This window comes from Phycodurus eques, chromosome 1 (assembly GCF_024500275.1).
Source record: "Phycodurus eques isolate BA_2022a chromosome 1, UOR_Pequ_1.1, whole genome shotgun sequence".
Classification (NCBI taxonomy): domain Eukaryota; kingdom Metazoa; phylum Chordata; class Actinopteri; order Syngnathiformes; family Syngnathidae; genus Phycodurus; species Phycodurus eques.
The window spans coordinates 17,749,495-17,767,552 of record NC_084525.1 but is presented as its reverse complement, the minus strand read 5'-3'; the positions used below and the strand labels follow the sequence as shown (position 1 = coordinate 17,767,552).

General features: G+C 40.0%; 1 protein-coding gene across 21 annotated transcripts in view; it reads right to left on the bottom strand.

The window, feature by feature from the left end:
* kif1b (kinesin family member 1B) overlaps positions 1-18,058 on the bottom strand; it is an 87,584-nt gene that overhangs the window by 27,857 nt on the left and 41,669 nt on the right. For 6 of the 21 annotated variants that reach the window (XM_061681251.1, XM_061681277.1, XM_061681335.1 and 3 more), the window contains exons 14-25: positions 15,397-15,438; positions 13,353-13,424; positions 11,864-11,997; positions 11,102-11,181; positions 10,804-10,879; positions 10,528-10,581; positions 9,574-9,636; positions 9,298-9,377; positions 6,974-7,080; positions 6,668-6,751; positions 6,352-6,532; positions 6,201-6,273 (exon numbers count right to left, since the gene is read on the bottom strand). In XM_061681251.1, coding sequence (XP_061537235.1) covers positions 6,201-6,273; positions 6,352-6,532; positions 6,668-6,751; positions 6,974-7,080; positions 9,298-9,377; positions 9,574-9,636; positions 10,528-10,581; positions 10,804-10,879; positions 11,102-11,181; positions 11,864-11,997; positions 13,353-13,424; positions 15,397-15,438 — 1,046 coding nt within the window. Of the gene's footprint in view, positions 1-193; positions 3,878-6,200; positions 6,274-6,351; positions 6,533-6,667; positions 6,752-6,973; positions 7,081-9,297; positions 9,378-9,573; positions 9,637-10,527; positions 10,582-10,803; positions 10,880-11,101; positions 11,182-11,863; positions 12,076-13,352; positions 13,425-15,396; positions 15,439-18,058 lie in introns of those variants that run through there. The other 15 variants (XM_061681315.1, XM_061681413.1, XM_061681360.1 and 12 more) reach the window with 9 other exon arrangements.

Here is an 18,058-nt window from a genome sequence, read left to right as displayed (position 1 = left end):
TGACCTCATCGTCTTTGTTCAGTGTCTTGAGGGAAGACAATGCAGCCTTGTCATTTGTATTTGACCTCCCTGCTGACATCCGACCAACAAACTACACATTCTAGCATAGTCCAACATTTACTGAAGTCTTTCTTTGCCGGAGATGTAGCCCATGAATCACTGCATTAATATTTTACATCTTTAATAATAATAATAGCTATACAATAAAAGAAAAGAAAAAAATGTACACTGTGACATGACGATGCATTCTGTGATGTATTATTGATACATTGGGGCAAAATACATTTAACTTGGGATTTAAGATGGTAATCCAAACAACTAAAGACAGTTTAATGATTGCTAAATACTGAATAAGGAATTAGGTGTTGGTGGAATTAACAAAGAATTTCACCAAATTCAACACAAACAACAAGCCCAAGAGTACTGCATTCTGGTTATGTGGGGTCAATTTAACAGTTAAAGCATTTGTCGTTGACCACGTTTTGTAGCAACTAATTAGTATTACACCAATTTTGATTTGAAGTTGGAGTGATGCTTTGCATTGACTGCAACCTCTTATGCAGCTGCTTAAGGACGGTGGAATAGGACAACCGAACATCGCATACCATGTCATGAGCTCTCCTCCCCATTTCCATATTTACGTCATAACTTGCATCGGTTGTAGATCGATGACTGCGTGTGACAAGATCTATCACAAGTGTGGTATTACAAATGAAAGATGCATTTGCATACGCTTTTTGGCTGTACAAATATGCAGTATAAATCCCAGATCTATCACAAGTGTGGTATTACAAATGAAAGATGCATTTGCATACGCTTTTTGGCTGTACAAATATGCAGTATAACTCGCAGATCTATCACAAGTGTGGTATTACAAATGAAAGATGCAGTTGCATACGCTTTTTGGCTGTACAAATATGCAGTATAACTCCCATTTATAAGAAATGCATGTGTGGAGCTTATCAATTTATTGCAGTAATAAACATGTGGCAACACAAGATGTCAATACAGCATTTTTTTTAAACCCCGTGAACAATATGGTTCCAATAGGCATGTCACATGTCACAAAATACTTGAACACAGTTTTGTGCATGAGCACCATGAGGCACTTTGATTACGCAAACTCAAACAGCAGATGTACACCAGACGCTTTGAAATTACACTTAACGCATACATACATGTACAGTATATTTCAAAAGAACAGTACACTGTACATTGGATTGTGTATACTGTACTTTCCAGCTTACCTGGCTGTCATGTGCACCAGTGAAAACATTAAATAAGCAATCTTTAATTAAACATTTATGAGCCATTTAAGTTGTAGCACGTAAAAGATAGTCAGCACAGGACGGGGAGACTACATGTTGCATAAGCCACTGCTATATCATACCATTTTCATTACAGCATGGGCAAGAAAAAGTACAGAAATGTAAAAAGATTAATTGTCAAAGTCTCCCATTATGCACAGTGTCTTTGATTTTTCTTCAATGATATTAAGGCCATGCAGTATTGAAACAAAATAACTACAGATTCTGGTTTGAAGTAGCATAAAGGCATTGATAGGCAGACTTACCGCTGATAAAACAGGCACTAGTTAAAACCGTGGGGTAGCTTTCATTGAGTAACTGATAGTTGGTTATACGTTGTGTGTGATTTAAACTGTATCAACACACGTTCAATACTGTCTTCCCTCCAACACTTTAAGGCAGGTCTTTGACAATATCCATCCAACACTTTAAATCAAGCAACATACTAAGCATATAGAACTATACCTACATAATATAACAGTTGTAAAACACAATGACTGTAAATGACTCATGAAAAGGCCACTTTTCTAAATTCTACTTTCATTGACCAGTTTTTATAAGCAGCCACAAAAGCGGAATGGTGCATTAAGCAATTCCATTTATAATGTTAAAATGTTAAAAATGCTAAAAATGCATCATTTATTCAAACTGAGGTTCAATGGCATTCACAACATTGAGTCAAACATTTACTTCCAATCCTAACATTCACAATTTTTGTTTCCAAAGTGTGTACTACAGCAAAAAATTGGACACGTCTTTGCGTTCATAATGAAGTGGCTAAAATAAAAATAAAAACAACAAGTAAAAGCCAAATATGTAAATGCTGAAATTCAACCAGAATACATTTGGCAAATCAAAACATGATTGATGAATTGGATTAAAAATGAACAGTGAGGATGGCATGCATATTGTGATAAAACAGCATATGTTATATCAGTGATACAATTTCATTTTTATAATACATATACTTTTGGATCAACCGACAACAGTCTTTTTATACTCAGTTGTGATCTGTAATGTTTTTGCCGACTGAAAAGGTCTCACTTCAATTTCTAAACCACTGTCTCTCTGCTGGCTTTCAAATTGGGAGCTGACATTTGCCTTCGGATCCGAGGAGGTGGCTGAAAGTTGATTGGCTGGTTAGCATGCTCAGGGTGATGGTACTGCTGGTAGCCACTCAAGCTGCCCTCGATATACATTGTGCTATTATAGTGGCATGGCTGCTGGAGGCGGGGTTGGAGGTATGAAGGCTGGTTCGGATAGTGCCGGGGCTGGTAGAAGACCTGCGTGTGCCTCCGGTTGGCTTCAGGCTGCTGCACATGCTCTGTAGAACCTGAGGGCCGCTGGCGGAGGATCAATGAGTTGCTGCGGCCTCTTTCATGTGGCTGTTGATGGTGGTTATTCCTATAATTAAGTCTCTGACCTTGGTTTATTCCGTGCTCAAAATGTTTGTTTCGGCGCTGGACTGATGGACTTGGAAACGGGGGAGTGACTTCTATGACGGAAGCAGCTATCTTTTCCTGAGACTGTACATCAGCATCCTGGCTTTCAGCGTCTTCTTCTTCTACAGCTTCTTTTGGCACTTTTAGCTCAATTACCTTCTCATCTGTAATAATGATATGGGTACCAGGGCTCCACGAGTTGCGGTGTTTGGGGTTACTTTTAAAGGGGAAACGTAGCTTGCGGTCTTCTGGGGGTATAAATCGGTGAGGTCCAGTATGCCAGCGGAGGTGCTTGGTGATATCTTGCTGTTGGAGGCTCTTAAAGTGTAGCTGCTCTTGACGTATCCAACGCACTTGGCCTCGTTTTAGGGTTGAATCATCTCCTGTGCTTTGACCTGCTTGGGTCTCTCCATTCTCCGCATCAGATATTTCAGACACAGGCGGTTGAGGGCTTGGTGTATTCACTGTGCTAGAAGGAGGGTCTGTACTGGGAGGTCTCTCTTGACCCTCGGTGGTGATGAGTGGAAGGACTTTTTCCATTTTCACCATCTTATTCCTGAGAGCACGGATCTCCTCATCCTTCATGTTGTTCTGTTTCTTGACCTCCTGCAAGATGTCCTCCAGCTTATCAATGTGCACCTTCAGCTCATCCATGACAACCCCACCTGCTCGAGACCCATTGGTGATGACATCCTCAATACGCTCATCACCAACCCCTACGGTGTCCCAAACATCCCGTGACACTGCCCTCCACGAGTCCCGCTCATTGGGGTCCTTCTTGCTGTAGCTGGCACAAAGCTCCTTCATCTTCACGATGGCCAACGCTTCGATTTCCTGACGTGTGTGGCGGAAATCATTGAGCGCTACCTCATAGCAGATTTCTTTGACTGCCTGGATCTTCAGGTCCGAGATGGTCACCCACTTGCAGTCCTTGGTGATACGGCGCCGTTGAGGGATCTGATACATTTTCACGGGCTCTCTTCTCTTACCGCTGCTGGGTAATCCACACTTTTTCACTATGGTTTGTAGTTTGCTGGGGGGCAGCTTTTCCCTCAATGAGGTGATCAGTCTCCAGCTCTCCTCGCAAGACCTCTTATCTGAGTCATCCCCACTATCAGAGTCGCCATCCTTGAGAGAACAACACAGGAAACAAACCAAATGCCCCCACCCCAAAAAGGAGAAATTACAATGGGAAATCAAAGAAAGGATGAAGGATGCTTTTTAAATAAAGATGAATACAAATGTATGAATATGCAACATGGGAACTTCAAATGGAAGTACTTTAACTCATTACATTTTCATGGTCAAAATTGAGGGGGACTAATTCAGCTGAACGATGTCTAAATATTTTGCATACATCATAACATTACCAGATGTACAGTATGTCAACATGCACCATACCATTCCCAGTGGACAATGAAATTATATCTACAAGAAAAAACAAACACAATAGTGGCTTCCAATGACTTCCTTGTCTGTCTTTTTTTTAGATCTTATGGTGAAAAGATGGATAATTTGACATGAAACTATTTAAATGAATTTGACAGCTTAAGAGATGTGCTATCAAGCTTTGCTGCAAGCTTTAACAATATTGCTCCCAACATTGCATATTGATATTAAAAGTCAAAGTTGATGATGCCTGTCACGATGAGCAAGGAAATATCAACAAAGGACAAAAGCTGCCAAGTGAAGCGGATCTGTATCGTTTTGTCAAATTCCTCTTCATAATTGGAAAGTTGGGTCCCAAACATGCTACTACGGCAGGCATGCATACACGTTCTCGGATTTGGAAGCTCTCCCCGTTCAGTCCAGAGGTTTTGTGTCTTTAGTATTAGCTGAGAGTTAGAAGAGCGTGTACTTGCAGCTGATCAGAAAGCCAGAAGACAGAGGACAGACTGTGGTGAAGGTGTTAATCCACTACAAACAAGAAAGGTTAGTTGGAAAGGTAACGCAGTTTCTCATTTTGGTAGACAAAGAACATTACAGATCACAACCACTAAATATAGATGCCTTAGGTTTTGTTGACCTTAAAATCTGTGAACAACAGAACTGTAATAGAAAAGTTCTGTCGCTGGGAGTTTTGACTTTAACACCTGTTGCTCTGAGATGATACTGTAGGTTTGTGTTTCACTAATTCAGCTGTGAGCAGTGATAACATTGTGAGTGAGGTGCGCCCTCACTGCGCTAACACAGGCGTCACATTCGCGAACACAGTGGGTCAAAGAAGTCAATGAGAAACCACATTGTCACTGCCAAAAACTACAGCAAGAGTTTTTGCTCTCAGAATGCAGTGTACATGTCAGCAACTGCATTGAAGAGATGAAAATCAAGAATAAGGAATCTAGTCTAGTCAAAGCAAATTTACAGCCAGCTGAAGGTCAACGAGCTCAACAGCGAACTCTGTCCAGAGCCAGCACTGAGTGAGTTAAGAATACATGCAATTAACATGAACCGTGCAAAAGCAGCCTCCATTTATAGAACTATGCTTGGATTCTGGTAGTCCTTTTTTAAATTTTTTATCAAATTCTAACACACTTAAGACTAGGGATGGACATGATAGACGATTATTTGATTAACTGACCATTAAGAATTTGGTGGATTGTGTAAAATTGATTGCTGATTAATGGGTTCTGGATGGAATTGAGGTCAAATAGAGTCCACAGAAACCAGTATAGGCGCTTAACTAGTTTGATGTCTGAAAGAAGGACAAGACGTATGCTATAAAAAGTTGAGCTACATCCACGCAGACCTCTGCTCTGGTTTAAGTCTGAAAGGCAGCATTAAACTGTTCAAAGCAACACACATTAAAACAGCACCAGAACACACAGAGAGAGATTCTCCTTCTGGTTAAAAAAAAATAGAATAAAATAAAAAATGTAACAAAAAATAAAAAATAATCATTTAAGTGATTATGAATTTTCCCCTTCAATCAAGGAAATTTTGTCAAATGCCCATCCCTACTTGGTACCTGCTGTTTTGCAAGATTCAACTTCACTACAGAATATAGAAGAGAAATGACCAACAGGTTTTGGAAAGAGGAGAAAGCTTCACAATCTAATTCTCACCCCTTCAAGTTGCTAGAGAACATCATTTAAAAGATCATCTGCTTCAAAAGGAATCTTCCATGCAAGAAAAACAGACATGCACTGGCGCACACCCACATAGCTCAGTGTGAGAATTAGTACTCAGCAATTTAAATGGGCCAATGGAAATTGACTACAAACGACTCAAGACTTATGCATAAAAATTACAATTTAGCTGTATCACTCAAAAAACTGCCTATATCTGTGACAACTAGCACACAGAAACCATCCTAAACATTATGGTTCATCACCCGTAGCAGTCACTTGCTACAACTGTAAAACAACAAGCCAATTGTAAAAACAAAAACAAAAAATAACACTCAAACTCAGTTGTAAGTTTGTAGGAAAACAAGCTGCTTTGAACTCACCAGTCTCTGCTGCTCAAGAAGTTGGTCTGCTTCTTCCTTCTCCTTTTTGTATAGGATTTCCATCTCAGTGAGCCTATCCAAAAAGACCGTCAGCTTGGAAAAATACATTATACAGTTCCGTACATGGTTTACATTTAATTTCAAGTGTCACCTTTTCTCCATCTCCTGTTTCATGTCAATGCCCTGTTTCTCCAGCAGCTCTCTCTGAGCGAAGGTCCAGTCCACTGGCTCTACAGGGGTCTCGGCCGATGGTGTTTTCTCCCTTTCCGCCCTAGCTTGTTCGGGGTGGTTGAAGCGGAACACATGGTTCTTTCCCATAATAATACGGTTTCCTAAAAGAGTTCAAGTCGGAGAAATGAGTAGGGAAAAGAGTGAAATTGCTTGATTTAGCGCTTCGGTTGTTTGATCTTTCATGTCAGTTGAATAATTTTTTTAAAATTGAGACTGGTCCATTTAAATGAACCTACCTGAACGCAGCTGAATAGAGTCCTCAACACGCTTGCCGTTGACGTAAGTCTCTGATCCCTCACAGGGCACAAGCATGACGACAACTTCAGCAGAAACACACCGAGCAATAATTAGGAACTCAATCTGTATTTTCTTTGATAGAAGTCCATATTAATGAATAAATTTTATCCATTGATAATAGTGCTGATTTTGCAGTAACTGCCATCTGCTTTTACATTTGATTTATGATAGGAAGGGATCATTATCATTCAATAAAACGTTATTAAACGATACAAATAGCACAATTAAATAACATGGTGTCTTACCATCTCCACTGGCATTCCTCTCACTATGGAAAATACAGTGCTCCTCCTTGATATGAGCACCACTTAAGACGATATCCTGCCGCCTTTCAGCATCAGCCTGTCCCACCCTGAAACCATTACAGTGGCCAATTTTAATTCTCTTGCATTGCACCAACAAAAAGTCTGCACCAGACATTAATGGGACCTTTATTTACCTGTTCAATAGTATAACCCCAATTCCAATGGAAGTTGGGACATGTGTTAAACATAAATAAAAACAGAATACAATGATTTGCAAATCATGTTCGACCTATATTTAATTGTATACACTACAAAGACAAGATATTTAATGTTCAAACTGATAAAACTTTATTTTTTTTAGCAAATAATCATTAATTTAGAATTTTATGGCTGCAATATGTTCCAAAAAAGCTGGGACAAGTGGCAAAAAAGACTGAAAAAGTTGAGGAATGCTCATCAAATACTTGTTTGGAACATCCCACAGGTGAATTTTATGGCTGCAACAGGTTCCAATAAAGCTGGGACAGGGTCATGTTTACCACTGTGTTACATCACCTTTTCTTTTAACAACATTCAATAAAGATTTGGGAACTGAGGACACTAATTGTTGAAGCAGGGGCGTCTATGTAAAAGACGTTGCTTGGATGGCAGCAATGTTTCTCCAAAACCTGTATGTACCTTTCAGCATTAATGGTGCCTTCACAGATGTGTAAGTTACCCATGCCATTGGCACTAACACAGCCCCATACCATCACAGATGCTGGCTTTTGAACTTTGCGTCCATAACAGTCCGGATGGTTCTTTTCCTCTTTGGCCCGGAGGACACGACGTCCACAATTTCCAAAAACAATTTGAAATCTGGACTCGTCGGACCACAGAACACTTTTGTACTTTTCATCAGTCCATCTTAGATGAGCTCGGGCCTAGAGAAGCCGGCGGCGTGTTGTTGATTAATGTTTATGAGTTACAGATGTAGCGGCAAACTGCATTTACTGACATTGACATCCTGAGCCCATGTGGTGATATCCTTTACACATTGATGTCGGTTTTTGATGCAGTGCCGCCTGAGGGACTGAAGGTCACGGGCATGGAATGTTGATTTTCGGCCTTGCCGCTTACATGCAGTGATTTCTCCAGATTTTCTGAACCTTTTTGATGATATTATGGACTGTAGATGATGAAATGCCTAAATTCCTTGCAATTGTACGTTGTCCTTAAACTGTTCAACTATTTTCTCATGCACTTGTTCACAAAGAGGTGAACCTCGCCCCATCTTTGTTTATGAATGACTGAGCAATTCAGGGAAGCTCCTTTTATACCCAATCATGGCACCCACCTGTTCCCAATTAGCCTGTTCACCTGTGGGATGTTCCAAACAAGTGTTTGATGAGCATTCCTCAACCTTCTCAGTCTTTTTTGCCACTTGTCCCAGCTTTTTTGGAACGTATTGCAGCCATAAAATTCTAAGTTAATGATTATTTGCTAAAAACAATAAAGTTTATCAGTTTGAACATTAACTTTGTAGTGTATTCAATTAAATATATGAAATATATGTATTCAATTAAATATAGGTTGAACATGACTTGCAAATCATTGTATTCTGTTTTTATTTATGTTTAACACAACGTCCCAACTTCATTGGAATTGGGGTTGTATATCAAAGGTTGATTTATCTGTGTGTATGTTTTTAGTGCTTCAACACTAATTTCAAATTTACTTAGCGGATGAGCCAAAAGATGAAGAAACAAGGGTATCACGTCAAGATTTTTATAGTTTCCATTAGCCAAAGCAAAGCTTTTTTGTAGCAAGAATATCACAGTTTAAGTGCAGAAAGACACAAGAATGTTAGATCTATTAAGTGGCATTAGAGAAGGCGCGAAAGCGCTCTAACGTGGTTAGTTTATCCATCCATCCATTTTCAACACCGCTTATCCTGGTTAGGGTCGCGGGACGCTGGAGCCTATCCCAGCTGACTTTGGGCGAAAGACGGACTACACCCTGAACTGGTCACCAGTCAGTCGCAGGGCACATATAGACACGGACAACCATTCGCACTCACATTCACACCGTCACTGAGTGGGAACTGAACCCACACTGCCTGCACCAAAGTCAGGCGAGTGTACCACTACACCATCAGTGACCGTGGTTAGTTCAAAAGAGGAAATATGAAACGTGCAGCAACAACGTTACACACCGTTTACGGAATAATAGCAAAAGTAGAAGGCAGTATGTATTTAGGCTGCCCTTTATTTTAGACTGGGCGAATATTATTTTTTTTTTTTTCAAGTTTTCTTCAGCAAAGACATACATGAAGTTTAATTTACCTTGTAATTCCATCTTTGATGTAGTATAGTAGACACTCAGACATGAGAGGATCTTCGTTCAAGTTAACAAGATGAGGAGTCTACAGGAGGAACATGACAAGGATATGGTTAACCATAATACAGTATGAAAATACAGAAATATAAATCGGGTAATGTAAATAAAGTGGGGCCAGTTTTCTATCAAACAATGTATATAAAGGACTATTGTAAATACATTTTCCAACTGTCTGATTTAATCTCTACTACCACAACACAGTTCTCTGTAAAACAACCAACCTTCTTTGGGGAGAAGACCCCATTAAAGTCTGTATAGAGATCACAAGGCTTCTCATTGAAATGCTAACCAATGGAGCAGCAGTGAATGAGGGAAAAAAAGAATGAAGACAAATAAATGTAAACAAAAATGGGGAATCAACAACTCAATATTATCTGCAGAGGATGACTCTTTAACTATGACTTTTGTTCACAAGTCACAAAAGCAGGTAAAAGGAAAGTCAAGACAAGGGCTTTTCCACTACACGGCAACTCTATTCTACTCGCCTCGATTTGGGGTGACCGGTTTTCCACTTCAAAATAGTTATGTGAGAGACTGAAAAACCTGACCACATTGACCACCTCAAGTACGAAGGAGTAAAACTTCTCAGAATCTGGCCACTGGCCACAATAAGGAAGTTTTAAAATGTTATTTAAGAAAAGACTGTGGGCAGGCAAACAACAACCACTGCAGGAAAGTGGAGACTACAGAGTATAATACTGCATCTTCCACAGCTAAGGCACAGCAGTAAGGTAACCTAAAGTAAGCTATGTGTGTTTCATTTTTGTCATTTCTAGCGGTGTTTCCTCAAATGTTGCAATGGGGCCGAATGCCGAATTTCAACATAAAAGCAAGCAGCGTTGGTTTACATCACGCATATCATATCGACTCGGTGAGCTTGGAGCCCTGGCTGACCAAGTACTGGAAATAGTACTTCATAGTACATGTTTTTGTCAATGAAAAATCTTAATAGCATGTAGAGCCATGTTGACATGAATAGGTACAGTGCAGTGGAAATAGTGATCTTCAAACTAGTTTATGTGAAATTTAACCTTGAAGGTATCATAGGCAATAAGATTTTTGGGGTGGAGTCTACAATCTACAGAATACAAAGTGGGGGGAGGACCGTAATCAATTACGCTTACTAAGGGAATTACTAAGGAATATAACTTTTCTGCCAACATGACTGAACGAACCTTCTTGGTAGGAAAAGAATCAAACTGTTCATCAAATGGACTTTCATGGCTGAGCTGAATACATGGAGGCAAATTATCAAACGTGAGTACAAAGCCAAAATAATAAGAGTTAAGATAATAAGAGCCAATCTAAGATGGTGCATGCACAAGAACCTTTCTTGCAGAACAAAGTAACACATGACAACACAAAAGAGGAAGCGAAGGTGGAGGGGAGTGAATAAAAAAAAATATCATCTTAAAATATATGCCACAGCCTGTGTCTACATGTGTACCTACCTTTTTAGGGGAGAACACCCCCAAAGTGCCACCATCTTCACGGATTGCCACGCCCATCTCTGCAAGTAATGCCTCCCTGCAGAGAAGGCACAGAGCGTTCTAAAATCTGTATTTGTATGTGTTCCACTGTGGCAAACGGAATAAACACTGTAAATGATGATTAACTTGTATCTATTGGCGATAATGGATGAGATGTGATCATGTGCATGACATTTTGAGAATAAGGGCACCAAAGATTCAATAGAGCTCAGTATGCTTCAGTCGGTGGACGGACTGGTAATGCGCCTGTGATAATGACCTCTCCATGCGGATTGCCTCAGTCTTACGCAGCTTCTCTTCCCAGGTTTCATTGAGCTCAGCAATGATCTTTTCAGATTCCTAAAACAGAAAAATGAAAGCGTGAACGCCGTAGTCGTAAACCGTCTGTTTTTCTGGTTTTGTTGAGGAAAGCTTTATACACTCATCTGTTTAACTTGTATTTCTATATCTAATGTCATGTTTACATATGGATCACAAGGGTAAGCGATGGGATAACTAAAATAAACGTGTGTTGCCTTTGACTAGTCTGTGCCTCACTCATGGGGCTAAACTGGAATTACTCAGGAGCTATTTCTGTCCACTTTCCTCCATATCTGCGTTTGGACTTGACGTCATTCAATGAGACAGTGTGGGCACTGTGGTCGTCATGGCAACTGCAGCTTCTAATGATTGGTTGGTTGCACTACTGAATCAACAGTCAGCTACTCAGTCATATAAGGAGAACTAGATTGGCGCACGAATTAGGTTACTGGTGATTTGAAATTACATAAAATAATTGTTAACATATGATCTGATTGAAATTTACAATGTGTAAACGTAGTGTTTAAGACAGACGATAGATTGTGTATACAAAATCAAAGATACACATATACATAATAACATTTATTTTATCCAAAAAGGTCTATCCCACAAACAAAAAAAGCATTTTAAGTGTATGTTTATTCAATAAATGAAGCAAAAACACTCCTCTTTGAATTAAAGACTTCAGTGGCATGATGTAACCCACACAAGCCAACTTTACCTTGAGTCTTTCAATAGCTTCCTCTCCACCGGGAGTGGACATGATGCGCTCCTGGATGCTGGTGGCCGACTGCAGGGCCACCTGGCTGCACAGTGAGCCAGAGGATGGAGAGGCTGTCAGAGAACCAATAGGGGCTGTGAAGAAATGGCCAGGGCGTTGGTTCTCTGAGGCTATCAAGTATCTACTCTTATTGTTCTGAATGTCTTTAAGGTCTGAGCCAACAGCAAGAGGGAAGAGAGTGAACGACAACAGAGAGAAAAGTGGGCCAGGACAGGATGGAGGGGTGATAAAACATTAAATGAAAGGAATGAAATACACAATCAGGAGAGAGGAAGGGGGGGACAAAAGGAAGGAAGACCAATGTGAGACACACATTGTACCAACGGGTTAAGACAAGCACTCATTATAATGTGGGCTACAGAGAAGCAGTTTTCACTCCAGGTAGGGTCTATTACTTCCTCCAGCTGCTTTTACTTCATGTAAAGAAAGTCAATAACGTCTGTATCTCCATCTGCCTCTGTACAACTGTTACTGTACTCATATTTGTCTGTGTGAAAACTGCTATCGCTGTATCAATGTGGGAGCCAGATTGGTACAGCAAGATGATCCTAAATGACATTTGATGACACGCTGCCAAGGTTCAGTCCGCAGCTCATCTCATCTCACTCACACACGCACGCACGCACGCACGCACACACGCACACACACACACACACACACACACACACACACACACACACACACACACTAAACCTGGTCTTTCATCCACATCATGCCAGAAGCACAGCAATCCATCCAAAAGTAAATATATAACTAAGAGAAAATAAACCCTTTACATTTTCTTTATATATTAGATGATAAATACGTTTGGATCAAAGACCACATATTAACTACACAACATTTTTGGAGGAGTTTAGAAGTCCATCCATCCATCCATTTTCTGTACCGCTATTCCTCACTAGGGTCGAGGGTGTGCTGAAGCCTATCCCAGCTATCTTCGGGCGAGAGGCGGGTACACCCTGAACTGGTCACCAGCTAATCGCAGGGCACATATAAACAAACAACTATTTGCACTCACATTCACACCTACGGCCAATTTAGAGTCTTCAATCAATCTACCACGTATGTTTTTGGGACGTGGGAGGAAACCGGAGTACCCGGAGAAAACCCACGCAGGCACGGGGAGAACATGCAAACTCCACACAGGCGGGGCCGGGATTTGAACCCCCGTTCGCAGAACTGTGAGGCAGGTGTGCTAACCAGTCTTCCACCGTGTCGCAGTTTAGCGCTCATAAGACCCAAATAATTTTTTTTTATATCCCTTTAAAATGTAAACAGAATGTTAGTACAATAAAGGGTTATGAAGTACAATAAAGGGGTATGAAGGAAGAAGTGTTAGGAATACAGCATAGGGCACACTATCAAACCAACTATTCACTCTAGGTTAGTGGACTTTGATCAAGCTACATAGAATTTGTATTTAATGCACCTTTTGGTCTGAAGCTCTGAACCTCAGTTTGACAACTGAGCAGTGGCATTCTAAAGCTTTGAGCACTGTCACCTGCAGTGGACGATTAGTAAGAAAATAAATACAAAGAAAGACAGCTGCCAAATAAGAAGTGAGAAACAATGAGTTGTAGGATGACATTGCATGAAAATGATGCTATTGCTTATGCATATGGGGGACTAGCCTTAAAGAGGGACACTCTTGATGATCATTAGGGGCCCTGTAATTAATCTACTTAATCAACACAAGCACATACTAACCTGATAGCATGCTAACCACGGCTGGACCAGTACAGCGAGGGAAGCCTTGCATTTCTATTCAGCTCTAGCTTTTTCACATTAACATGCAAAGCTGGTAGCAGTTTTAATTAAGGCTGGGCGATATGGCTATATAAATAAATAAATATTTCACATAATTAATAATGTTTGTCCGTCTACATAAAACCAAGGTTTAACATGATTTTGATTCATTTTTGGGGCTAAAAGGATATGGCTGTGAAACTAAAAATAAGGCAGCTGAAGTTACTGTATCTTTCTTGAGCAATACTGTTGAAATTGGGACGGTAGCTAGCATCACATTCTCAACAAAAGGGCTGGACATAATAATCGAGTAAGTGATCTTTGAGAATTCAGTCTGTTGTCTATTTGGATTATACCGTATTTTCACGACCATAAGGCGCACTTAAAAGTCTTAAATTTTCTCCAAAATGTACGGGGCCTTATAATGCGGGGCGCCTTATGTGTGCACCGAGTTCCAAAATCGGTAAATGTTGTTGTGTGACTTTGAGGAGCGCTCCGCTTGACTGACTGGAAGCATTTCCTGCCGACACGCTCCTTATATAGAAGAGAGGCGGACGTGACTGAGGACAGCATGCGGACGTTAAAAGGGGAAGGATGCGTGTGAAAGAGGACGCTAAAGGCACGCCCCCAGTAGATATATATTGGCTAAGGACCCCCGAAAATGGCACCTACGAAGAGACATGCTTACGAAGCACAGTTTAAACTGCAAGCTAAAAGTTACGTGGATGAACATGGGAGTCGAGTAGCCGCGAGAGAATTCAAGATCAACAAATCCATGGTTCGCAAGTGTATCCCCGGGCTTAGGTATCTGCTTTCACTGTTGTCCGGCATCATTGCTGAACAGCCCCCCAGCAACGAGACTGACTCAGACAATGACGAGAGGGAACCCGGCATGTTTGATGGCGAAATTGCCCAGCTGTTCATTTTGGATACAGAATATGAGGACTTTGATGGATTTGTGGATGAGGACTGATAAAAAATAACGTGAGTACATTGTTAAATACTTCAATAAAGTGCAACCGAACTCACTGTTTAGATTGTTAAATACTTCAATAAAGTACAACCGAACTCAGTTTTGCTCCCGCTGCCTTTTTAAAAACATACGCTAGCATGCATGCTAGCGTATGTTTTAGCGTGCATGCATGCTACGGTATGTTTTACGATAGCGTATGTTCTACCATGCCTGCGCCCAATAATACGGTGTGCCTTATGTATGTGTTAAATACAGAAATAGACCCCATAACTGAGACTGCGCCTTTTAATACAGTGCGCCTTATGGTCACAAAAATACGGTAACTGCCTCTTTTACTTATTGTGTTCAAACGGAGTACACTAGATGGCTGCACATGCTTTAAAAAATATCAACTGATGAAGTCATTGTTAAATCCACATACTGTAGTCCATCTTGCCGTTTTTGAAATTCCCATCCTTAATCTACACACTATTAGAAAAAGGAGAAAAAACACAGCATCGTTTTGTTTCAAATTATGGTGCTATATACATTTTAAATATATACTCTTCATTAAAATGTATGTTTTTTGTTGTTGTGTTCTTTATTTTTTGGTTGCTATAAATGCTTACATTTCTGACAAATTGAAAGAAAGAAAAAATTACATCGCCCAGCCCTAGTTTCAATATAGAGCTAACATGGGTCATAAAGCAATGTTATCTTAACTACTATATAGCAAACAGCGAAAACAGTGCATGACAACCAGACATATACAAACATTTGATTCCACTTCCTGGGCAATCATCCCCCAGAGGATCAACTGGGGGGAAGCAGGAAAAGGAGAAACGGGTCAGAGTTCAAAATCCAGAAGAATTGGAGGAATAGGTTTTAGACATTATTTACTGAGCAGAATGAGAACGATGAGAAGACGATGATGACAAAAAAAATGGCGACAAGGGTCGAGTTAAATGTAGTCAGGAATTAGCAAATTACTGTAGGCCCAGTTTGTATCTGTCAAGTTTTGGAATCAAGAACCTAAGTGTCTATATATACAACCCCAATTCCAATGAAGTTGGGACGTTGTGTTAAACATAAATAAAAACAGACTAGAATGATTTGCAAATCATGTTCAACCTATATTTCATTGAATACACTACAAAGATAAGATATTTAATGTTCAAACTGATAAACGTTATTGTTTTTAGCAAATAATCATTAACTTGGAATTTCATGGCTGCAACACATTCCCAAAAAAGCAGCAAAAAAAAAAAAAGAGAAAGTTGAGGAAATACATGTTACACTGTTATATTATTTTGATTAACGTTTAATGTTAACTTTTAGGTAGTTAGGATGTAATAATGTATATTAATTTTCCTTTTCTATGATTAATAATAGATTGTTTAATATAATCAAAAGGGGCGAGCTGAGTTGGAAAATGTATGCTTTGTGTTTACCAAATATTACTTCTATTAGTTTTATACAACCTTCACATGCTTTATTGTTCCATGTTGTGATTGCTGGCTGTTTTTCGGCAGTTTTGTGCGTCCTGATAATTCCCAGCCATGTTGTGACGACTAGCTAGCTGTTTTTCGACAAAGATAAATTGAGTGCAGCTGGACAAGGATAATTGTTTTACTTTCCTTAGCTTCTCTGTCTCTCTCACTTCTGTATAACGGAGGTGATCTTCGACTTCAGAAAGGGTGACAACTCGTAAGACTTGTACCTTTTCCTCTCTATGCAAAGACTTTTCTTTCTTTTTTGTACAACCCCAATTCCAAAGAAGTTGGGACGTTGTGTTAAATATAAATAAAACAGAATACAATGATTTGCAAATCACGTTCAACCTATATTTAATTGAATACACTACAAAGACAAGATATTTAATGTTCAAACTGATTAACTTTATTGTTTTTCGCAAATAATCATTAACTTGGAATTTTATGGCTGCAACACGTTCCAAAAAAGCTGGGACAAGTGGCAAAAAAGACTGAGAAAATTGAGGAATGCTCATCAAAGACCTGTTTGGATCATCCCACAGGTGAACAGGTTAATTGGGAACTGGTGGGTGCCATGATTGGGTATAAAAGGAGCTTCCCTGAATTGCTCAGTCATTCACAAGCAAAGATGGGGTGAGGTTCACCTCTTTGTGAACAAGTGTGTGAGAAAATAGTCAAACAGTTTAAGGACAATGTTCCTGAATGTACAATTGCAAGGAATTTAGGGATTCCATCATCTACGCTCAATAATATCATCAAAAGGTTCAGAGAATCTGGAGAAATCACTGCATATAAGCGGCATGGCCAAAAACCAACATTGAATGCCCATGACATTGGATCCCTCAGGCGGCACTGCATCAAAAACCGACATCAATGTGTAAAGGATGGGCTCAGGAACACTTCAGAAAACCAATGTGAGTAAATACCGTTTGGCGCTACATCCATATGTGCAACTTGAAACTCTACTATGCAAAGCAAAAGCCATTAATCAACAACACCCAGAAACGCCGCCGGCTTCTCTGGGCCGCAGCTCATCTAAGATGGACTGAGTGGAAAAGTGTTCTGTGGTCCGACGAGTCCACATTTCAAATTGTTTTTGGAAATTGTGGATGTCGTGTTCTCCGGGCCAAAAAGGAAAAGAACCATCCGGACTGTTATGGACGCAAAGTTCAAAAGCCAGAATCTGTGATGGGATGGGGCTGTGTTAGTGCCAATGGCATGGGTAACTTACACATCTTACACATGAAGGCACCATTAATGCTGAAAGGTACATACAGGTTTTGGAGAAACATTGCTGCCATCCAAGCAACGTCTTTTTTATGGACGCCCCTGCTTATTTCAGCAAGACAATGCCAAAGCACATTCTGCACGTGTTACAACAGCGTGGCTTCGTAATAAAAGAGTGCGAGTACAAGACTGGCCTGCCTGCAGTCCAGACCTGTCTCCCATTGAAAATGTGTGGCGCATTATGAAGCGTAAAATACGACAACGGAGACCCCGGACTGTTGAACAGCTGAAGCTGTACGTCAAGCAAGAATGGGAAAGAATTTCACCTACAAAGCTTCAACAATTAGAGTCCTCAGTTCCCAAACGTTTATTGAATGTTGTTAAAAGAAAAGGTGATGTAAACAGTGGTAAACATGACCCTGTCCCAGCTTTTTTGGAACGTGTTGCAGCCATAAAATTCCAAGTTAATGATTATTTGCTAAAAACAATAAAGTTTATCAGTTTGAACATGAAATATATTGTCTGTGTAGTGTATTCAATTAAATATAGGTTGAACATGATTTGCAAATCATTGTATTCTGTTTTTATTTATGTTTAACACAACGTCCCAACTTCATCTGAATTGGGGTTGTCGAATCAAATGTGTGGTACCTTCATATTATTGATCATTTCACCCGTTTCAGCACAGGTAGCACTGTCACTTCCAAGAAGCCAAAC